Source organism: Amblyomma mixtum, chromosome 1 (assembly GCF_055824585.1).
Source record: "Amblyomma mixtum isolate Tamu chromosome 1, ASM5582458v1, whole genome shotgun sequence".
Taxonomy (NCBI): domain Eukaryota; kingdom Metazoa; phylum Arthropoda; class Arachnida; order Ixodida; family Ixodidae; genus Amblyomma; species Amblyomma mixtum.
In genome coordinates this window covers 295553119-295577022 of record NC_143012.1, presented here as the reverse complement: position 1 = coordinate 295577022, position 23904 = coordinate 295553119, and the positions used below count along the sequence as shown (strand labels likewise).

Below are 23904 nucleotides of genomic sequence, written 5' to 3'. Positions count from 1 at the left end.
TGCCGAAAAATCTGCCGCATTAAGAGGCGCCGTTGTTATTACCTGGAAGAACCAGATAAAGTTTATGTATACGCCCCCCCCCCCCCCCCCTTCATTAAACACAGCGGAATTGAAATCGCTAGGATGAAGCACGGATATGGAGTCCAACAATTTCGAGAAATACTTAAGTGTTTCAGTATTTCTTGGTGATCGTTCTAAAACTGAACATTGCATCAGCCCCCTTAGTCACATAAACTATAGGACGCAAAGTAGTGAAAAAAGTTTAATTTCATCACTGCCTCTGCACACAGCCTAGAATCGATACATTGAACTTAATTTACACTGTTCAAACCGGCCGCACCGTTTGTGTCTGGAGTAATGCACTCAGGATGTAAAGAAGTTTAAACGTTGTGCCAAAATAAGGGCGCGTGTACATTGAAGTTGTGCGTGTGTAAACAGCCACTGTGGCAGTGGCAAATCTCTAGAATTTGACAGTACTGAAATGAATAATATGCACAAATCAGCTATATAAACGCTTTGGGAGGTGTGGCTTGAAAGACAGAAAGAAAGAAAGAAGGAAAGAAGGAAAGAAAGAAAGAAAGAAAGAAAGAAGGAAAGGAAGAAAGAAGGAAGGAAAGAAAGGAAGGAAGAGAGAAAGGAAGAAAGAAAGAAAGTAAGAGAGAAAGAAAGGTAGGAAGGAAGGAAGGAAGGAAGGAAGGAAGGAAGAAGGAAAGAAAGAAAGAATGAAAGAAAGAAAACGAGAAAGAAAGGAAGAAAGAAGGAAAGAAAGAAGGAAAGAAAGGAAGGAAGAAAGGAAGAAAGAAAGAAGGAAAGAAAGAAGGAAAGAAAGGAAGGAAGAAAGTAAGAAAGGAAGAAAGAAAGAAAGAAAGAAAGAAAGAAAGAAGGAAATAAATAAAGAAAGAAAGAAAGAAAGAAAGAAAGAGAGAAAGAAAGAAATAAAGAGAGAAAGAAGGAAGGAAGGAAAGAAAGAAAGAAAGGAAGAGAGAAAGGAAGAAAGAAAGGAAGGAAGGAGGAAAGAAGGAAAGAATGAAAGAAAAAGAGAAAGAAAGGAAGAAAGAAGGAAAGAAAGAAAGAAGGAAAGAAAGGAAGGAAGAAAGGAAGAAAGGAAGAAAGGAAGAAAGGAAGAAGGAAGGAAAGAAAGAAAGAAGAAAGAAAGAAAGAACGAAGGAAATAAAGAAAGAAAGAAAGAAAGCAAGAAAGCAAGAAAGAAACAAAGAAAGGAAGAAAGAAAGGAAGAAAGGAAGAAAGAAAGAAAGAAGGAAAGAAAGAAAGAAGGAAAGAAAGGAAGGAAGAAAGGAGGAAAGGAAGAAAGAAAGAAAGAAAGGAAGGAAGAAAGAAAGAAAGAAAGAAAGAAAGAAAGAAATGAAGAAAGAAAGGAAGAAAGAAAGAAAGAAAGAAAGAAGGAGAGAAAGAAGGAAAGAAAGAAAGAAGGAGAGAAAGAAGGAAAGAAAGAAAGAAAGAAAGAAAGAAGGAAAGGAAGAAGGAAAGAAAGAAAGAAAGAAAGAAAGAAAGAAAGAAAGAAAGAAAGAAAGAAAGAAAGAAAGAAAGAAAGAAAGAAAGAAAGAAAGAAAGAAAGAAAGAAAGAAAGAAAGGAAGAAAGAAAGAAAGAAAGAAAGAAAGAAAGAAAGAAAGAAAGAAAGAAAGAAAGAAAGAAAGAAAGAAAGAAAGAAAGAAAGAAAGAAAGCTTTGTGGGCAATCGATGGGTTGTTTACAGAAAGCATCCTTCGGTGCTAAATTGAATGCGGAAAAATACTACTTGAAACCAATGCTATTTTTTTTCTGTTTCATGATTTCCTCTCGGTGTTTTCTAGATGAATCCTAGACTATTATCAACATTCAACAGGTAATTTACTCTGTCCAGCAAGAGCCTAATTTGAATTTTCGTGTATTGTTACGCTTCCTTTGAAGTAGCTTTAAAACCAGAAAAATATTCACAATTTCCTTTCGAAGGGAAAGAAAAACGTTAACATGCAGTGGTGTCAACGCGGAGAGGGATGAGTGGGGAGGTTGATATAAGCTTCCTAATATCCTACAGCTATTTACGTCCTGCGGAGTCGGAAACTTGGCATTGGCACTTTCTCTGTGTATAAAGAAGCACAGTTTGCTTGATAACACACCTCATATATGGGTTAAAAGGAAACCTACATTAAGTTTTCTTCCAATACTGTTTAGTTCTGGCGTGCGTAGTTACAATGTTTGCTTCACACTCATGACGAAAATTAGCTGGCCTTCAAACGCTGCGGCTGCAGGCAGCCAAGCAAGCCCAAAGGCGAAGAGAGATTTTCTTGTTCATAATTCTGGCAATTAACTTTTTTTTTTATTTCAGTAAGCGTGCCTAATTTTGTCGCGAAACTATGGCGCACGTCATCTTGCCGGTCGGCGTTTGTCACCTAAGTGAGGGCACAGTTGTGAATAAAGTTTAGTTAGCAAGCCTATTGCGACAAGTTGAGCCGGGCGCGACATTTCTTCGTCCTCAAGACGGAACTCGGGGGAAGCAAGGACCAGCGGCGATAAGCGACACTGGAGCCGTCAGCCGTCCCGATAACGAGCGCCAAATGAGCAGCTCGGTTCCACGGTTTGCGTCCATTTATCGCAAAAAAAAAAAAAAAGACGTGATGCCTGCGGTGAAGCTACAAGTAGTCACAGTCAAAACCGCTTGCGCTGACCTGTGTGCAGCTCTACATGCAAAAGCCTGAGTGATGAAGCCGAAGCCAGGGACAAAAGTGTTCGCGGGACTGCTGATACTGCTCACTTCGCTGCTTTGCGGTCAGTGATACCTTCAACAGCACTTCGTGGTCTTTTCATATGGTTTACTGTGACAGTGGGACTCGTTGAGATAATAAGTTTTTGCGGAGTACTGGGCGTTGTGCTTAAGGGCGTCTTTTCGCGAATTCGAATCAGCTTATAAAGCAGAATGGGATACATTTTCGTCATTAAAGCTCTGTTTAGTAAGAATAACATATTATGGGATGAATAAGTACTCATGAAACAGTGCTCCTGAAGCAGACTTCCTGAAATTGTTCCCCAAGTTCTGAGGCTCGACAGATATTGGAACAGCATTTCTATAACAAAAATATTCCTCCCCTAACTGACTCCTTAACAAAGAGGGTGCACTGTGTGCAGAATTTTGTATTCAGCCTTTATTCACTTCACATGGTTTGTTTGGAATGAATAAGGGGGCTTTTGGATCCACTGAATGAATACAGAAGGCCGTAGTGATTTTAATCGGCGATTACACCTCCATTTCAAACGCTAGCTCGAAAGGACTTGGCATGTTTTACCTACAAGTATCACACATTCGGCTTCTTTCATCTGGTCAATTTTAAAGCCTCTGCATTTGCCCTTTAATTTAAGGACTATAGACACGCAAATTTATGCCTGCGAGTTTTCATCTGCCAGTTTCAGCTATTATATTGTCGATGAAACGGATAACGCATCAACATGAAACTCAGTTATAATTTATTTAGTGGTATTGGGGGAATACCAAGAGGTGGTCCATTTTTAATCATTCATTACGCATCATTTGAAACAAGAAAACACGCAAGCAAAAATTTGATGTCAATACTCGTTTAACTAGGCCTTCTCGAGAACAATGGTAAAGCGAGGACAGCGGATGAATCGGCCACAAAACCATTCTTTTTTCAAATTTCACGGGTCACCCTTAGCTCTCAAGACATGGCTTCGCGCCTAATGGAAGTTTGTGCCGTGTTGAGTGAATTGCCGCCTGTTCGAGCAAACAGAGACCATTTTCATAGCATTGTGTTGTGTCGCGATGCTGTGCCCTTCGGTGACATACCTCGGCGTACTCTTATAGAAGACATTGAGATCATGCCACATAAAGTTTCTGCCTTTCATAACTCCAGGATTCCGGGTGATATTTTTGTGCTCATGAGACTGTTTAATCTGTTTAATCTGTGGAAGACCCGTGTGATGGATCGACACGTGAACCGCCACGTTGAGCAAAGTCTCTCTGTAGAGAGCAGTGCTCTTTGTTGCGGCGGGTACGTCCTCCTGACCGCTTGCCCTTTCTTGACGCACACGTGTTCCTCCCTGAATTCCGATATGCGTGCGGAGTGATAGCTTGAAGATGGCGTGAGAACAAGTGATGGATTCTGAGAATGCGGCATGATTAACTAAGGCTTCATCAGAGTCAGTGCTGTTGTTGCTCGTTCATGTAATAACGATAAAAGAGAAGGCCGCAGCGATGGCTGAGGGGTCAAAGGCACTAGGAGACGAAGCATTCCCGTTTGAGGCGCCGATGGCTCGAATCTCGCTAGCGAATGAAGTTTTCGTCCCTGGATACCGTTCGGACGCAATGTTTCGGAGTATTTCGGATAAATTCGCCCTCATGTTCGGCTTCATGTTCGCCATGGCATTCGTTCGATGTTCGCCTGAATTTGCCGAAAATGGGAGCAAAAAGCATTTATTGCCGAATATGTGCCACTGTATTACGAGATATCAGTCTTACATATTCATTTGCGCGATGAGACCGCAGTGGTATTATGGCGAAAGCCTTTAATGGCTCACACTGTCGTCCGTTAGCAGAGGGTGTCACACCTTTGGCAACGTGTCAACTCGGGAACTAAAAAAAAGATAGGAGGAAACGATTAGTTGATTCAGATAGAGGAGGAAAAAATGAACCTAGAAGCCACAATGATGACTACAGTGTGATTAGCTAATTAAAGTCAAAACTGTGTCGAAATAACGCACACGTCGATATAGCGACGGGAACGGTGGGACGTCACATCTACCGGAAGTTGTCACGGCATAGTAAAAATTGTCGCAGAATGGTCGGAAAAACGCCGGATTTGTGTCGAATTAGGTGGAAAATGTGTAATTAAGCGTAATTAACACTTAAGATCTCCGAAAGATGTATAATTTGGGTATCGACATAGCCAAGGGAATGGTGCGACGTTACATCCACCGGAAGTCGTCACGGCATAGTGTGCTCGGCTTTCGCCTCTCGACACTTTAGTTGCCAAAGTGTCCTCGAAATTTTTCCTAGTCTGCAGGAGAAGGAGCGGTGTTCTCTAATCTTTTTACGTCGGCCTTTTTTCGAAACACATTAACCTCTAAGAACGCGACCCATAGAGATCCACATGCACACAGCAAATCAATGAAAAACCCTTATTGGGAAGCAGAGGGAAAAGTCGCGATGACGTTGGACATGGACGAAAAGCCACTTACTTCCTAGTATGCCGATTTCAGGCGGACAAAAAGTCTTCGCCTGCAGCTTGGCAGAAGCAGACGTGCTGGGCGAAGAAGACGTCGACAGATGCGGAAAACTTTGCTACTTTAGCAGACAGGGAAAGTCTTGCAGCTGCAGACCCGGCTACATCCTCGACGGATCAAGATGTAGAGGTAAGACAACGCGTCCCCAAAAGTGCGATTATCAGCCTTGGCCCTTTCGCTATACACCATCGCTCAGTATACGTAGTAGCAGTTGTTTAACACCCTCAGCAGGCTACATGTGGCGAGGATTTCCGTGACGCGCACAGATATCCTAACTATGCATACCAACTCGTCTACCAATACACAGACAAAAAAAACTCATATTGCCTACAAGAACTGGAGGGGACACTTAAGCTCCGCCTTGGGGGCATGACACGACAACGTTAATGAGTTAACGCCCATATATGCGGAATTGTCCAATCTCCAGTTTGGCATTAGGACTCCAGGTCCCCGGGATCCCTAATGCCACTCCTCGTGCTATGGTGCTGCGGTTAAGGGAAGCGCCACTGCCGTGAGGTGGCAGGTTGTCACCCAACTTCCCGCACCTTTAGCGTGAAGTTCCCAGACACCCTTAGAGCGTGTGGGGGTAGCGCTCTCGGACTCAAAGCAGATGCCCTCGACTCAGCGTGGCAAGCTCAGCCGAGCCCAGCTACCAAGTGACAAGAGGTATTTGGTCGTTTGGTGCCTAGATTCCGCCGGTCGCAAGCCAGAGAATGGGTCAGAGCCACAGGTTCCCAAACAAAACAAAGTTTATACAGTAAAGAGACGATAGAGGAGATTTCACAGTCACTCGTACGAGCACATAAAAAGGGATTTGCAATACAACGCAACTCGTGCAAAGTAACACCAGAGAGGGATTACAATACCAAAGAAATAATGCAGTGCAATATTCAGGAGTACAACTTACTCCCTGTCTCGGTGAAAAGCTCTTTCTAACCCTGGTCAAATGGATTGCGCCGTTAGCAGACCCACGGAGACTAATGCGCTTGGTTCGCCCAACAAAGACGCTCACGAGTAAGCCTTGGATTATGTACTGAATACATTGGTAACACAGATCACGAACTCACTCGCATTTGCCTTTGGCCCCGCCGCGGTGGCTCAGTGGTTACGGCGCTCGGCTTCTGACCCGAAAGACGCGGGTTCGATCCCGGCCGCAGCGGCTGAATTTCGATGAAGGCGAAATTGTAGAGGCCCGTGTAGTGTGCAATATCAGTGCACGTTAAAGAACCCCAGGTGGTCAAAATTTCCGGAGCCCTTCGCTACGGCATCCCTCATTGCCTGAGTCGCTTCGGGACGTTAAACCCCAATAAACCAATAAACCAATCACTCGCATTTGCTTTACATCGCTTATTCCTAATGGCAATAAGGCGTTTGGCTTAAGGCGCGTCCAGGCGCCGACAAGTTGACAAGAAATGGCATCTTAAGCTTGGTCTTCTTTTCCCAGATGCTTTGGAACCAGTGGCAACGTTCTGTCCGGACGATATTGTAATCCGCCATGAGATGCTGACAGTGAACGTCACGTGGGAAGAACCAACGTTTGTGGTAAGTGGTGGTTCAGTTTCTCCATGTGTGTCAGTCTGTCGCTGCAGAGTGTCGTTGCAAATGTGAGCAACCTTCCGCGTTTGATGCAGTTCCGATAAAGAGAGATACGCTTGCGCTTGGAGCCTAAGCCGATGCAGTGACGCAACATAAGATGACGTGTTTCTGAAGGCTATTGTGAAGCGAACAGCGCGCAATGACATAAAACATTGCAACCAAGCGAGACAACACACGCTGCCCCTGTTATTTTGCTCTGCTGCCTTGACGATGGGAGGTTGGCAACTGGCCTGCTCCGTACTCCATACAAATCAGAGATATGAATAGGATGCTGACGCATGCTTTGGACTGATTTATTGTAGAAGAAAGGCATTTTTCCGCGGTATAGGTTATATTAATTGGGAAGAGCAAAGTTTTCATGATTTCGAGGTTTCTCTGAAAAAAAAAAGAGCACAACAACAACAGTAACACGGAAATTTGAGCTAGTTGGTTCATGTTCGAAACTTTTACCAGCGCTGCAACAGGGGTCAGGGCACGATTCAGAGACAGGGCACGATTCAGGGACAGGGCATGATTCAGTCAGTTTGTGCCCTGTCTCCTGTTGCAGCGCTGGTAAAAGTTTCGAGAAGAACACAATGTTGGCACACCTTGCGAATAGTTTATTCTGGACTTCAGGTAGCTTTAATTCCTGAGAAAATTCTCGGAACAACAGCCAACACCTCGATTACCAAATGTTGATCGAAACATAATGGCAGGTGCGGAAAAGTGCAGTGGAAACCAAGCACACAGTATATCTCCATCTAATTAAACGCGTTAAAGTAAATACCGTGACGGGTACAACCACTCCAGAGTACCATGGCTCGACCACTCTGCGCCTCTGAAATAGGCCAGTGGCTGTCGCCAAAGCATTAATGTAAAACGTGTGCCTGTGCTGTAAATATAAACAGTGGCCCTAGTGCCAACATTAAATGACCACTAAGTAGAGAAGTCACTGGAAGCCAAAAAATATTTTGGTGCGATATTCGCTGGCTTGAATGCACATGTACGGTATGCTGTGAACAAATGAAAGAGACCCGCGGCGAACACAAGCCTCGGCTTTTCACTGGTAGTTGGGAAGAACGCGGTTGACATAGTTGGTTTCTGGTACGGAGAACTTTCGATTCCAGACACGGCGTGCTCAAATGGAACTGATTTCCGACATGTATCTGTTTTTTTTTTTTTCGGAAATGGCACTGTAATTAATAGGCAATTTCATTTGGTAATTCAGACGACCACGCCCCAAAGATCGAAGGTCTGCTGAGGAAAAGAATCGATAGTGACCGTCGGAGACTTAAAACTAGTCTGATTTTGTGGTTCTACATTGCGTAACAGTGCTGGAAATCCACTGTGCCCATATGTGAAGTGGTGTAATTTGACAGTTATTATTGAGCGCATATCGGCTTATACGAGGTCTGTTAGAAAAGTATCCGACCTTTGGCCGAAGAAAAAAAAACTGGCATAACTGGAGCGTTGCAAACCTGGTCACCTTCAAAATAGTCTACTTGGGACTCCACACACTTCTCCCAGCGGTGCTGCCATTGTGGGAAGTATTCCGAAAAGGCCCCTTTTGGAATGGAGTTTAGCTCAGCTGTCGTTGGAGCCATAATGTCCTCTCTTGTCTGAAATCGCGCTCCTTTCAATGGCCTCTTGATTTTGGGAAACAGCGAGAAGTTGCAGGGGCCTCTATCAGGAGAGTAAGGAGTCTGTTCAACTACATGAGTCTAGTTTTTCGCCAAAAAAGCCTGAATCAAGTGCGAGGAATGTGCAGAAGCATTGTCGTGATGGATGCGCCACTTTCCTGTTGACCTCAACTCCGGTCTCTTGCGCCGCACAGCACCACTTAAGCAACGGAGGACATCCCTGTAGTACTCTTTGGTCATTGTTTGACCCTGTGGGGTGTGTACTCGTGGTGTGCCACACAGAGGGAGTCAAAGAAAGGAGTCAGCATCACATCACCGAAGAAGGCCCGCCAAGTGCGCAGCACTTGGCGGGCCTTCTTCGGTGATGTGTGACGCGGAATGCTTCCACTGTGACGGCTGAGATTTGCCTTCCGGGTCGTACTCATACACCCAAGACTCGTCACCAGCGGTTATGGTGTTGATGAAGTCGGGGTCACTGTTTGTGGAATCCAGCATGTCCTGTGAGACCAACACGAAGCTGCTTTTGCTCCACCGTGAGCAGCTTCGGCACGATTTTCGCCGCAACTCTCTCCATGGCCAAATCTTCGGTGATAATGGAATGTGCAGAAAAATTGCTGATGTCCACTTCTTCCGCAATTTCTCGCATAGTCACACGACGGTCCCGCATCACCACAGCGTTCACTTCGGCAGTGACCTGGCGATTTCGGCATGTTGATGGCCGATCGGAGCGTGGTTCGCTCTCCACCGATGTGCGGCCGTCTTTAAATCAATTGTACCACTGCTTAATCTGTGTGCTGCTCATAGCGTCGGCACCGAAAACCGTCTGAATATTCCGAATGGTTTCCACTTGGATGTCGCCCAGTTTCTCGCAAAATTTGATGCAGAAGCGCTGCTCCTGTCGCTCCGCCATTTTCCTTGCAATAAAAAACCGACGAGAGCACTGCGCACTACCTCACTCAAACGCTGCGTCCCAGCGACTGACGCTATCGGCAGGCGGGAAAAAATTCGTGCATGCGCCCGAAGGTTCAAGGTCGGCTGATGCAAGCGCGCTTTATTTCATATCCATCAGGTGTTCGCTAAAAAAAATGAAGTCGGATACTTTTCTAACAGACCTCGTATACGTGGACGATGTTGCGATGCCGACTATAACTGATTGCTCCTCATAAATGAGAGAATTTATGACTCAGGCTTGTTGCATTGAAACTAGTAAAAAGGTCTGCTTCCCGTAAGTTGTTGCGATAGCTTTTCTATAATGCTGAGAAATACTCGAAAAACTCCAATCTGTAATTCTAGAAAACCGCCACTCAGACAGTTCTGCTGTAAACGCACTTTCAAATAAAGCCGGAAGTTTAACTTGCACTCCGTAGGTGCACCCAGAATGCAGCGTCCCCTCTTACCGACCGTACCGATAGCATTTTCGGGATGGTTTGCTCCCACTGCAGGACAATGGCCCCGGAGAAGTGGAGGTGGTCGCTGACAGAGAACCGGGCAGCGCCTTCAGCAGGGGGCCACCGACCACCGTCACCTATCGGGCGACGGACGCCGCCGGAAACACGGCCACCTGCTCGTTCACTGTCACTGTGAAACGTGAGGGGACGCATCGGTTCTGCTATAACTTGCGCCAGATGCAAGCACGACATATATTTTATCCGAACTGGCGCATGGCAGGAAGGCTTGGCGAGATGAACTTGCGCTGCTTTGCTGGTCGTCTGTAGGTAGGGGAGGAATTTCAGCTATCGGCCGTTTTTCTCATTCTTTAAATGTTTGTTAACAGTATCTTACGTGATTTTATCTCATTTCTAAAGTAAGGAATGATTTAGTCAGCGCAAGACTGAACTTCCAACTGGATTTAATTCGAGTGACGCTCTAGATAAAATACGTTTCATAATAAATCCTAGTTATCAGATGAGCACAACAAGCCCGTCATTTCGCCGCATGCAGAAGACATCGCGCTTTTTGTACAATCAGTAATAGCGGAAACTAAAGAGGAGTTTACATTTTTAAAGAGAGAGCTTCAAGGCTGCCGTTCGGCGGAAATGGTGGTGTCGACGTTGTGTCGAGAAACCCACGTCACACATGGATTTCTTGAAGCATTTAATATCCTCTTTGCTTGACGTGCCATAGTGGCGCCGGAAAGCGGTGGCCACCGGAAAAGCCCGCGATTTTATCTACGCCGCAGCCCGAACAGATGGCGCTCGACCAGTATGAAGCTTTCACACTGCGGAACCTGCGTACGGGTGGAACCCTTCTATGTGGTCATAGGATTGTGTGTATTGTGCACTGAGCACTAACCAGCGTGCGTGTGTGTGTGTGTGTGTGTGTGTGTGTGTGTGTGTGTGTGTGTGTGTGTGTGTGTGTGTGTGTGTGTGTGTGTGTGTGTGTGTGTGTGTGTGTGTGCGTGTGTGTGTGTGTGTGCGTGTGTGCGTGTGCGTGTGTGTGTGTGTGTGTTTGTGTGTTTGTGTGTGTGTGTGTTCAAAGCCAAGCATATGCAAACTGTGCTGTGGTAATTGTGAGAAATGAGTGAATGGGAACAAAGAACAGTGAGTGTGTGTGAAGAGAAACTGCTGAAGAGAGCCATTAACTCTGTCCTTTCAAACTCTTAAAGACGGAGCTTTAGTGTCCCCGTAATTTTTTTGCTCTATTCTCTGCCTCGGCGATACCTCGTGGTGGTGGAACTTTATTTCCAGCGGATATAGAGGAGCGACCCGAAGTCGCCCCCCCCCCCCCCCCCTCCCCCCGCTTAAACGGCGGCCGCTATCCCTTGGGCAGCGGCGGCGTCTTCAGCCAGCTGGAGGAGCTTGATCTGCGTCCCCGGGTCGGGGCTGAGCAATACAGCCTCCCAATGATCAGAGTCGGTAATGAATCGACTCGCGGGTAGGGACTGCGGGCAGTGGGCAGTTCCAGATCATATGATTTAGATCGGCTTTCGGATCACAATTTTTGCATTTGTCTGAGTAGAGTCCATCCGAATAGAAGCTACACAATTGGGGATTTTGAAGGGTTTTAGTTTGAAGTTTACGCCAGGCTTTGGCCTGTTGCTTGGAAAGCGTTTTATCTGCTGGGGGAAATCTGAGTCTTGCAAGCCTATAGTGCTGCAGGATTTCTCTGTAAGTCAAACATTTCGAGTTTTTGCGCAATAACCGTCAGCGTTTCTAACCGCAAGGTGTCACGGTTAGTAAATAAATAAATAATGAACTTGAGGAAATTGAACGCGCAGTAACTGCCTCATTTTTCAGTCGACAGCTCAATCACGCCACGAGCGGAAAGAGGGAGCGAAGGAAGGAAGAGAAATAGGTGCCTTAGCTGACGCCAGCTGCTAGTGGTGCCGCGTTGGAGAGTGAGGATTGCATGCTAGTCGCTGACTGCTCGAACTGGACCGTTGCCATATGACCAACCAACTGAGTAGACCATTGCCATAAGAACGGAACAGACATTGAAGGACCGCTTTGTGTTAGGAAAGATAACCGCGTGTGCATATAACAAGTACAGACGATCGGCAATTAGCTACCGCTCTTCGTGAAATTGAAGCTGTCGCGACTTCTTGGCCATTGACGATATGTGTACAACACGGTCTGACAGGGCGACGTCAGCAAACGTCAGCAAACTACCTTCTCGGGAGGCAGATAGCCGCACTGCCGACGGTGGATGGGGTCCTCTTAGACCCCAGAGGCGCTTCAAGTTATCTGACGACAAAGGACGGGGCGTAAAGAGCGGAGTAGAAATCGTCGCACGTAACTTGCTATCGACATCTGACACAGCGGAGGGGTTGATGGCAATGCCCTGAAATGAACTGTCTGCGTAGCGTTCTATCCCTCAGATGTGACAGCAACGCCGGCGATAACCGACGCTGCTGCTGCACAAGCATGACGCTTCTGACGGCTCCAACTATTCCAGCTGTCACTGAATTTCGCGTTAAATTACTTTAACCATGGCATTAATTTCGCTGATGAGAATGTGGTCTTCAAAACGAAGCACACACCCACAGCTGTTACGATGCAACGCAAGATGCCCATCCCGTTTGCGATCGACGCCGCACTTGCACTCACGAAGCCTTTCATTGAGTCACCTTCCGGTCTGGCCCACGTAGTATCTGCCGAATGTGAGATGGATGTGATATGCTGCATCCTTTGCATATGGCACCTATTAGTATTTAATTCCTCTGCCAAGTAGTGGTGGTGGCGAAAACTTCATTTGGAACGAGTACCGAACTAAAGCTTAAGGGTGAGAAGACAAGCGCGTCTTTTCTACAATTATTTCCGGCAAATCGGCAAGCATGCATGTATTAGTTCATCGGAGCTTGAGCTCACTTCGGGGATTAGACAAGGTGAACTCTATAGTAAGCACTCCTTATAAGGTGGAAGTGGTAGCTACCACCGGGTGATGTCATGTGCGAGGCATCGCGATTTGTCTCTTAACTTTCATTCTGTCCAGGAATGTTTTGACCCTACGAAGCTGACTACTAAGGCCACTCCCCGCTCTCTCACGTAAATAGCCTTAAATAAATCTTTTCCACCACCACCATATTATGCGAAGACGCGACGCCTTCGCTAAAGAAACGCTTTGGCGAGGATGCCGCGACATCTACCTCGGATGGGCCTTCGCCGGCTCCTTCTCCAGCTCTGTCATTCAGGTTCCTTGTTACAATACAGTTACGTTATGGAAAGCCCCTTTTCTCTTTCACTCTCTTTCACAAACACATTGAAGCGTAGTCACAGTGTCTCCTTCTTCTTCCTCTCCCACCTTCCTCCCTTCCCTCATGGCGCGGTTGAGGTGTCCACAGAGAAGTGAGAGGCAGTTACTAAGCCTTTAATTTTGGGGGTAGAGCAACTAGAAAATCTTGAAAAAATCTTGCTGCTCTCGACCACTGGTACGAAATACATGCGTTCAGCTGTCTGTCTTTGCTCGGTTTCAGCGCCGAGCGAGTGCATCAGGCTTAACCCATGCGCCCACGGATCCACATGTGTGGACGAGCCAGACGGGTACCGGTGCGAGTGCACCGCGGGGCTCGGCGGCAGGAACTGCACGGAGAACTTGGACGACTGCTTGTCGGGCCCCTGTCTCAACGGAGGAACCTGCGTCGACGGTCTCGGCTCGTTCTCGTGCCGCTGCCCTCCGGGCTACGGGGGAAACACATGCGAGGTCGACGAGGACGACTGCGCTTCCGGTGAGGATTTCGAGGATTCCTCTAGAAAGGCTCGCTTCCGCTCGAATCTGCTGAGCATTGCCGCCGCATGATGAAACGCCAAGTCCGTGTTTTGCTTTGTTTTTATTGATGCTTTCAGCATGTACACAAGCATTATTGAAAGCTTGGTCGGCCACGTACCCTAAGTAGCGTGTAACAGGCTCGATCAGTATACGTACTGTGGTAACTGGGCACTTTTAAAAAAGCGAAAAACGAGTTCAAGGTCGAATTTCTATGGAGGAGAAATTATAGAGGCCCTGTGTACTGGACGATGTCAGTGCACGTTAAAGAACCCCCGGTGGCCGAAATTCCCGGAGCCCTTCACTACGCCGTCCCTCATAGCCTGAGTCGGTTTGGGACGGTAAAACCCCATAAACCAAACCGAACCAAACCACTTCATAGTAATCTTTAATGGCCAACAGCAATTCAAGTGTGTGTCCAAAAAGATTTTACCTGATCACTTTTTATTTGTTCCCGTTTTCGAGGAAAGAAAATGGCGCAGTAGTTGTCTTGCATCTCGGTGGACGCCCGAACCTCGCCGTAAGGAAAGGAGAGAGAAAGAGGTACCGTTGGTGCCGTAGTGGAGGTCTCCGGAATAGTTTCGACACCTGGGGATCTTTTTAACTTGCACTGACATCGCACATAACACGGGCGCCTTTGCGTTTCGCCTCCATCGAAACGCGGCCTTGTTCGAACCCGGGAACTCCGGCTCAGTAGCCCAACCCTCTAACCACTCAGCCACCGTGGCGGCTTTACCTGATCATCCATGTAGAAAACAAATAGTGTTTCAAGGATGAAAAAAATAACTATATTTACGCCTCCAGGTGTACAATTTTATTTCCTTCGGTCGTCGGTATTTCGACGAGCAACCTGTAAATTAGGGGTGTGCGAATATTCAAAATTTTCGAATATGTTTCGAATATTAGATTTTTAGTATTCGTATTCGATTCAAAATCCAAGTATTCGTGTTCTTTCGAATATTCGACCCGACGTGAATATTCGTATCTACCCGAATATTCATTGTGAGCAACAACATGGCGGCGCCCAGAGCAATGCGCATGAATGAAGGAAAATGTTTCCTTCGAATTTTTTTTTCGAGGAAGGAAAATTTTTCCTTCCTCCAAGGGCCATGCCGTAGCTGACTGCGCTGGTGAGCTTTTTTGTGGCTATACCTGCGAAGCTGCTATAGTCAGAGTTGTACACGAAGTACCTCGCAATACGTGCCAGGTCAGTGCCAAGTGACAGGGCATTTTCTGTGGCTGGAGGAGTCGTTTCAGCTAGAAGGGAACTACTTCTGCCTGACCATGTGGAGAAGCTGGTTTTCCTTCACGACAACATTTTATGTTCATCCCAGCAACGCGCTTTGCTGCTGATGGCAAGCTAGCCTTAATCAATGCTGTGTACTAGCCATCCTCTCTGATATTTTCACTCTTCTAAGAATAATGTTCGAGACTTTGATACTTTTTGTGCAGCCACACACACTTTTTGTGTTCATTTAATCATCGATAGTTGAACTGTGATGTTCTTGGGTGTTCAAATAAATGTTTTGTAGTGGTAAAATGCGTCCGTCCTTGATTATTCGATATTCGATTCGATTTACGGGATCAAGTATTCGTATTCGATTCGTATTCGAAAAATTTGATATTCGCACACCCCTACTGTAAATTAAAGGAGTTATTTTTGGGGGGATTCCTGTTACAGCGTGGTGAAGATCACTTTCACCAACTCGCCACAAAAAAAAAAAAACATGTCACGAACAAGCAAACAAAAAAGAAAGACACGTATCCGCCTTACTTTTGTACTGCTAGGGGCCACATTGAACACCAAAAATTAGAATACAGAGTGAAAAATAAAACTTCGCCTACACCTTCCTCTGTATCCGGTGGTTAACCAGAGGAACCATTTACAGCTAATCCCGCGTGTTCGTAGACGAACACGATGAACAGAACTACGTCCCAAAATTTAGAGCACATAATATTTTTTAGAAAACTAGGGGTGCCTAAATGCATTTAATTACACATAACTGCATAAATGGTGCCACTATTGGACAGTGTACTTGCGTTAATTACTGTCACGTCACCGAACCCAGTCGTTGTTCAAAAAACAGCCAGTGCTTGCCGGTGACCCTGACGTCATCAGAGTGTGGTAATCCAGGTTGGCCGGTCGACAGTGACGTCAGGGTGCACTTCAGCGCTGGCGCTGACCGAGACTGAAACTACCCGAACAAATTAGTTTGTCGTTCATATTCATGATTACTCTTTCAAGGCACAAAAACGGACGCTAAAATGCCTGCATCCCATTGAAACTAGGAGTACATACATCTAGCCATGACTGTACTTATGATTCCGTGCGTTGCACCTGAAAATACAAAAGTGGAAAATTCATCTGCACGGGCAGGGAACATAATCCATAATCCTAATATTACATCCACGAAGCGCAATCTTCACTTCCAAACTAAATGTAGGACTTTGTATCAAAGCATTATTTTTTCCGCACACCATTAGCCTGTGGAATTGCATACCACTACAGAATGCCAGTTCGAGATGACATTTCGCGCTATGTTTTTTTTTTGTATTTATGTTGCAATGACCTTGCGCAAACATTGTTTGTCTCATCGATCCCTGTAATGATGTCTTCAGGCATTGCAGGTATGAGTCAATTGATAGATTTGAAGCATAAACCCAAACCAACGCACCCTAGGATATGCTTCATTCATGCTCTTTTTTTTTTTTGCTCTCTTCTTCTTCCACTCCTTCTATGCCTTTCCTCCTGGTGCTTCTCAGTTGTACTCCTTAACTGAAACCGTTGCTACACCTTTATTTTCCTTAACACTTCTCCCTTTACCTTCCCTCTCTCCATGGGCCGCTTACAAGAGTTGTTACGCGCACTGATAAAGCATGGCACTATCGTAAGAACACTGATAGTGGCTGCATCATAAGTACAGATGGCGACGTTTACTGCACTGCCTCAAAGAAAAAAGGCAGAAATAGTTAACAGCACCATCGCTACCGACCACTTTTCATGTCCGGTACGTTCCCTCTGCGCATCGACGTGCTCGCTGGCAGTAGTTCTGCATCCGGTTGATAGAACTTAATATCATGAGAGCCAGCGAATGTCTTCAAGATCTGGAACACAATCTGGGTTCGACGATGGAGCACGGATGCGCTCGACTGATCATCAACGACAGCCTTCTAATGCCACACGCAGAGGCAGAGAATGGCGTCTAGCGTGTCGTTAAAAATGCATTCTAAACACCTCTGCAGCACAAAGGATGTAGCTTGCAGCGTCTGTGGCTCGTCCGTCACACTACTTCTTGCAGCACATTGGAGACTAGTGATTGAGAATATCATCTCCGCGGAAGTCACCGCCTTCCTTTCCTAGATGCGACCACCCTTCAAGAGGTAGGGGATATTTACTACAGAATCTTTTACGCCGATCCCGGTAAGCATCTCATTCCGACACGTGCCATCAACAACGAGACACAAAGCATATTTTGCACTCCTTTATTCTGTTCCTTTTCAAATCCTATATGACCATGCTGATTACCTAAAAAAATACAGAGGCTGAACGTGCAACCCATTCCCGAATGAGTCTGATTGAATGTTTCTTCTGTCATGAACTGCAGCGCCCTGCCTCAACGGGGCAACGTGCATCGACGGCGTCAACCGCTTCGCCTGCAAGTGCGCCAAGGGATTCACTGGAAAGTGGTGCGAGGCGACTTTCCACGAGTGCGCCTCAATGCCCTGCCTCAACGGGGGCTCTTGCTTCGAAAGCGTTGTAGTAGGCGGACATTTTTTTTTTTTTTTTTTGCGGCGTTCCTTCCGTATTACCCTATTCCCTGAACGAGCATAGTTACTGGCAGTCCTAACAGTGGTAAATGCTCCATTATGCGCGCCCGTTCAACGTCAGCTGCATGCTTGTACTTCGCGCGTCTAGGGAAAGCCCCAAAATATTGAAATCACCGCGGCGAAAACTTCGACGATAGCAATACAAAAATATATAAATAGACGGATCGCACACGTATGAACTAATTTGAAACTCCATGGTTGTATCTGGCCTTCGTTTTATTTTTTCTTTGGTTCTTGCGCCGTTTGCTGCGAGAATAAAGGACGAACTCATCGAAAACTTCAAGAGGAGATAACTGATCACCATATAAAGGTGAAAATAGTCCGAAGTTCATCTAGATTACGTCATCAGAGAAGAGGCATTTTCGAGATCGACCACACTCCAGCCCACATTTCCTTGAAGACTTACGCCTACCTGATCAACAGGTGGACGCTGGAATTCTGGATGAAGGTGCATAACGTATCGATGTAACATCAATAGCTGGTCTGGTCGGCACATCTTTGCAATCAAAGAAAGAACGCGAAGGAAAACTTCTCTGCAGAAATTTCAAAATCTCGCTAAAGTCAAGTGTACGAGAAGAAGGCATGGTAATTCTGTTCGTTTCTTGTACCCGCTTTTTCCTCCACTATGCCACTTTTTCAGCCATGAGCCATTATGAGCGACTATAAGTGTTGCCACGCTCCCTATTCAGTAAGGCACAATAAGCCATCGTCATTTGTCTCCTTCTGTACCTCAATCGTTCAAAATTTTTGTTTTTTTATGATTATTTCTATTATAATTGCTGTGTATTTGCCAGTGAACACTCACACCGCTGTCCTTAATAACCGCCGCCGTACTTCTCAGCGAACGTGCTGCATAATCGTGTATATGGACATTGTTGTATAATCATAGAACATTTGATGTCGGCTGGAGGGCTCGGCACTTTCGAATCCGAAATCTTAACCTCCCAACCCCTTCCCGCCCTTTTGCCTCCCTTCACTGACGCAACTATTTCATTCGCACCTGACACCTTGCTGACACCCGCAGCATGGCTTCCGCTGCTGCTGCCCGAAGGGGTTCACGGGCAAGAAGTGCGAGCTAGTGCAGAGCGCGTGCTCGCCCAACCCCTGCGAGAACAGCGGAACGTGCCTCAAGAAGGATGGCGACGCGTTCGAGTGCGCCTGCGCGCCGGGATTCGAAGGCGACCGGTGCGAGAGGGACGTGGACGACTACGAATGGCCTTCGTGCGCAGCCGGTGGCGGTGGTGGTAAAAAACTTTTTTTAATACTCAAAGGAGATTTGGGGGTCAGAAGACCCCGCTGCATGGTCGGTATCCTTAGTCCGGAACACCGCACGACGAGCCCCCTCTCGCGCCCGCTTTACTAGAGTCCCTTTGGGACTGCAGTGTAGAGCAGTTGAGGAGGGCAGTCTTCCATGCCTCTCGGTGAGGATTCTGAGTCATGCCCACAGCAAGTGAAAGAGTGTGGGCAGCGCTCATATATGTTCCGATCAAAGTGTTTAGCGATGGTAGGACCGAGAAGAGTTCTTGACTGCAGGCGCCGCAGAAACCGCTCCTCCGCTTTACTCAGCCCTTTGGAAGGTGAAGGGTAGAGGCGGTAGCTGTCGCAGTAATCAATTAAGATTTCGCGGTGGCAGAGAAGCGGTTTATGAGCTTCTGAGCCAGGAGAGCTAGGACGAGCAGCCCGGTATGTGAGCTCTCGGGCGGCCGCATCAGCGATCTCATTGCCTCGTAGAACCTGGTGGCAATAGCCCAGATTACGTTTGTCCGAGTTGGATTAGCGGGAGCCTTTCTTAGAATTTGGGAGGCAAGTGGTGATATTTCCCCTGCAAGAGAGTGTTCACAGGCCCGGCGAGGGTCTGTCATAACCGTTCTCGATTTTGGATCAGCGGCAGTGAAAGCTATTGCAATTTCGTCCGCTCGCGTTGAATATGGGGCCCGAAAAGAAAGCCCATCGACATTCATTCCCCGGTGGACTACGGCAGCCGTGTAGAATCCCGCGGGCAACGGCCCTGTGATTTCCACGCCGTAGACGCCCTGTTTAGATCCATATTGCCTCTCAAGCGTGCGAACACCCGCTTGTCGTCTGCCTTCCCGTGGAATCGTGTCCATGTTACGCGGGAGCGTAGCGACCCAGAGCATATGGCACCAAAGCCCCGGGATGTTCTCCGTCCCCTCTGGTATGCATGTGTGTTCGATGTGTAAGCGGCTTAGCAGGCGGCGCCCAGGAGCCGTCGGCAAGAGCCGCGTATATTCATTCACGAGATGGGCCTCCCGCCACTCCTGATAGGAGTTTACCACCCCCAACGCCTTCAGTTTGGGGTTGGAGGTAGCCACCGGGAGGTCCAGTGCTCGCTTTGTTGCCTTTCTGATGATGGCGTCAATGCGCTCGTCTTGTTGTTTGATGGTGCGTAGGTACGGCACGGCGTAGAGGATCCGGCTGGTGACGAAGGCATGGGCCAGCCGTATCGCGCCCCTGCCCCGCAGACCACCCCGTTTGTTGGAAACGCGGTGGATAATGCGCCCTACCTGTTCCTAAGCGCTTGAGTTTGGCTGTGGTAGAGTCCGTCTTAAGCCTGTTATTGATGAACAGAGCCAGGATCCGAAGCTCTGTCACTTCTGTGATGGGACCGCCCGACAGAGAGATGCGTAGAGTCGTGTTGTCCTTCTTACTTGCCCTGACATGTAGAAGCTTTGATTTTGCGGTAGCTCATTGGAGACCATTGTCGGCAGCATATGTATCTACTATCGAGGCGGCCTGCTGAAGGCGGTCCTCCATCTCCCCTAGGCTCCACTCGGTGGTCCGGATTGTAATATCGTCGGCGTAGAGCACGCGTTTTATGCCCTCCACATGAGCCAGTTGGCCGGGGAAGTACATCATGGCGGTGTTGAAAAGAAGCGGTGATAACACCGCACCCTGTGGTGTACCCCGTGTACCGATAGCGTACGGGCCATATTCCTCGTCCTCAATCCGGAGGAATGCCTGACTCGCAGAGAGAAACTCTCTGACATAGGCGAAGACCTTCGCCCCGCAATTAGTGGTGTTCAAGTTAGACAGTATGCTACCATGTTTAACATTGTCAAATGTCCCCTGAAGGTCGTGAGTGAGAATGGCCTTGTCGTTTTGTTGCATGGCTGTGGATCGTATTATGTCCCTATGTAGCTGGAGTAGGACATCCTGTGCGGACACGTGAGGGCGGATCCCGAACATAGTGTCTGAAAATAGACCCTTGCCCTCAATGTATGGAGAGAGGCGATCCCGAACCATCGTCTTCATGAGCTTTCCCACACTCGAGGTCAATGAGATGGTTCTCAAGTTGTCCCTACTCACGGCTTTACCTGCTTTTACATGCGATGTTTTCCCTTCGGTACGCAGTGGACACCCACCCCAGATCTAATTTATGTATTGTAGCAGATGGAGGTAGGCCGAGTCCGAGAGATTCGCCAACACTTTCGCTGTTATGCGATCCCGACCCGGTGCCCCACCTCGGCGCATTTTAGCCAGGGCCGCCTTAAGGTCATGCAACGCAAAAGGGGCGTCTTAATCCTGATTTGGCTTGCCGAAGTACGTGTACTGGGGCCCAACCGGTAATTTTTGCGGCAGAGATACCTGTCGCACAAAGTGACCGCAAGTTGCACCGTCGTACCTTGGTACCCCTGCAGAGCCCGCCGGAGCTATTTTTGCGTCTCCCCTCTCATTTCAAAAATATCGATGAGGCTGCGTAAGAGACGCCAAGTTCCCTTCGCGCTCACCTGACACGCTGCCGAGTTGCAGCGTTCAATCCAATTGGAGTCTGTGAGCTGTGCGGGCGGCATATGCCGCAGCCTGCTCCGTAAATTGTGCAACGCTAGCTTTAAGCTTGCGATTTGTCTTTTGACTCTTCCACCGTGTTGCTAAGCCCCGGTGTGCAGCCGGTGAGTCCAATGGTCATTCCCTTCTACCCAACCTCGGTAGAAGCGCTATTGTTGGTCACGAGTTCCCCATTATTCTTACTGAAAAGCCGCCAGCGGTTAGAATTTGAGCTGAAAACTGGATGTAGTTGCATGAAACGAGACAAATCCATCCTAAGGGAGCAGTTTCAAGGCACTAAAAGAACGACTCAACTCTGTTCAACTAGTGTTCTTTGTAAAAAAAAAGGTTCAATTCCGTGTACTTGTCTGACTAAGTAGGTGTTTTTCCGGCGCCAAAAGACGTACTTATTGCCGAGAAAATTGCATTTAGAAATTTTTACACCTTTTTAACCAAATTTTTACACCACCACAAGAAAAAAAGAAACTTCATTGATGCCCCCAGTTACATAGATAGATAAGATAAGAATTGAGAGAGCGGCCGAGGATGGCGAAACTCGTGTTTATTTTATTTGAACTTTCCTAGTTTACAGAACTTTCCCTTTCACGAAGATTAGCGTCTTTGTCAACATAATGTAGAAATGTCTTGACACAGCTAGGCCAGCTTTAATTTGTCGTCAGCGCCCCTTTAAGCCTCACGCAACGTTTAGGTTGGCGGCATTGCATCCCGAGTTGGCGGCTGAGCCTTTAACTCGACGATTGAAGTCAGGATGGTGCGATGAGTATGGCGGCGGATGCAGACAAATCTAACTTTAGCCAAAAAGAAGATAAAGGCGGCTGGGTGGTCCAGTAATAGATGTCCGAACTGCGTTCGCGTGCTTCGGAGAATCAGTGAACACAAACGCATATCTTACAAGTGGCAATAAGTGCTTCGTTTCGGGACGATGCAAACGTGTTATAGGTGTCAATACCCGATGCACTTTAGTAGTTTAAGATTATGTCGTGTCCGGTCGCTGTGTTGAATGCAGCGAAAGACGCACACGGTACTTTTAGACTTCGTTTATTTAAGGCCGATGAGGGTGCGACCAGCGTCGACCGAGGCAGGAGCCGAACTGGCCGCCCGAAGAAAGGAGGGAGCTGAGAAGCGTCCACGGGAGTGTCGTGTCCGGTCGCTGTGTTGAATGCAGCGAAAGACGCACACGGTACTTTTAGACTTCGTTTATTTAAGGCCGATGAGGGTGCGACCAGCGTCGACCGAGGCAGGAGCCGAACTGGCCGCCCGAAGAAAGGAGGGAGCTGAGAAGCGTCCACGGGAGGGAGTGGCTTCCCAGAACAGGAGGAGGGTGCGGGGGCGCACCGTGGGGGGGCATCTGGAGACAGCGTGCGACGAGGGGCAAGCGGTCGTTAGGAGGGGATGCGAGTGGTCGTTAGGAGGAGGATGCGAACTGTCGTTAGGAGGGGAATGCGAGTGGTCGTTAGGAGGGGGCGCACACACACAAAAGCAATAAGGGGACACAACACTTCCTTCCCCCTTAGAAAGTTGCCTGGTATCGTGCAGGGGGTCGGCGCTCACGTGTGGAGGCGCGCTGGCTTTGTGCGCTCGGGGGAGAAACACTTGTAGGCTGGCTGTTGTTCGCTGTGTCTCCTAGGTCTGTCCTGGGCGAAGTCTCTTCTTCCGGGAAGAGGTGCCAGGCTATGTGGGAAAATGGTGCACGTGTTCTCTCCGCTGGCGGACAGCTCTCAGACGGCGTCGTAAATCTACGCAGCTGGTTGAGATGTCGGCGTGCTACTGTGCCATGTATGTTGACGAGCCAAGAGCGCAGGCCTATGCGTCTGACAATTGTAGCTTCCTCCCAGCGTGGCTTTTTCAGAAACTGTCGGGCGAGGACGCGCTGCCCCTCATTAAGCGTGCCGCAGCGCGGAATTGCTTTTTCTTCCCGGAACGTCTCTGCCTTTGGCTCGGGGAGGATGGCTGTGAGCTGGGTTCGCATTTCACGCTCGAACATCATTTTCGAGGGGGTCTCGCCTGTTGTGCTCTGAACCGTCGTGTGCTGCTTGAAGAGAAAGCGCGCAAGGCGGCGCTGCAGCGAGCCTGTCTGATCTCTTTCAAGGGCGCGTTTTAGCTCGGCTACGTAGCGCTCGGCTTGTCCGTTTGTCGCTGGGTGGTAGGGGGCCGATGTAACTGATGAGATCCCGTTGTCGCGATAAAACTTGAGGATCTCCGCAGACACAAACGGTGTTCCGTTGTCCGACACTACCTTGCGCGGCAGGCCGAACGTTGCAAATAGTGATCGGAGGTTGTCAATGACTGCTGCCGAAGTCGTCTGTCCCATTTGCCTTATCTCAAGCCACTTTGTGTAGGCATCTACGACCACAAGGAAAGTGCAGCCCTCAATTGGTCCTGCAAAATCAATGTGCAGTGTGTGCCATGGTGTGTCTGGCTTTTCCCATTCTGGGACAGGAGCTTTCGGCGGGGCGCTCCGGCTGCTCTGGCAAGGCTTGCATTCTCGCACCACTGTTTCGATGTCGTTGTCAATGCCAGGCCACCACATGTAGCTTCTGGCACACTTTTTCATTGCAACGATGCCCCGATGTCCGGCGTGGATGAGAGACATAGCTTGTGCGCGTAGTTCTCTCGGCAT

At 47.8% G+C, this 23904-nt stretch overlaps 1 protein-coding gene across 1 annotated transcript in view; it reads left to right on the top strand.

Annotated features, from left to right (window-relative positions):
• The first annotated feature begins 2627 nt into the window (after positions 1-2627).
• LOC149372134 (uncharacterized) overlaps positions 2628-23904 on the top strand; it is a 36068-nt gene continuing 14791 nt past the window's right edge. The window contains exons 1-7 of the mRNA XM_089581713.1: positions 2628-2766; positions 5209-5361; positions 6677-6774; positions 9890-10034; positions 13360-13611; positions 17255-17406; positions 18502-18721. Of these exons, the coding sequence (XP_089437839.1) occupies positions 2700-2766; positions 5209-5361; positions 6677-6774; positions 9890-10034; positions 13360-13611; positions 17255-17406; positions 18502-18721 (1087 nt within the window). The 5' untranslated portion in view covers positions 2628-2699. The remainder of the gene's footprint in view (positions 2767-5208; positions 5362-6676; positions 6775-9889; positions 10035-13359; positions 13612-17254; positions 17407-18501; positions 18722-23904) is intronic.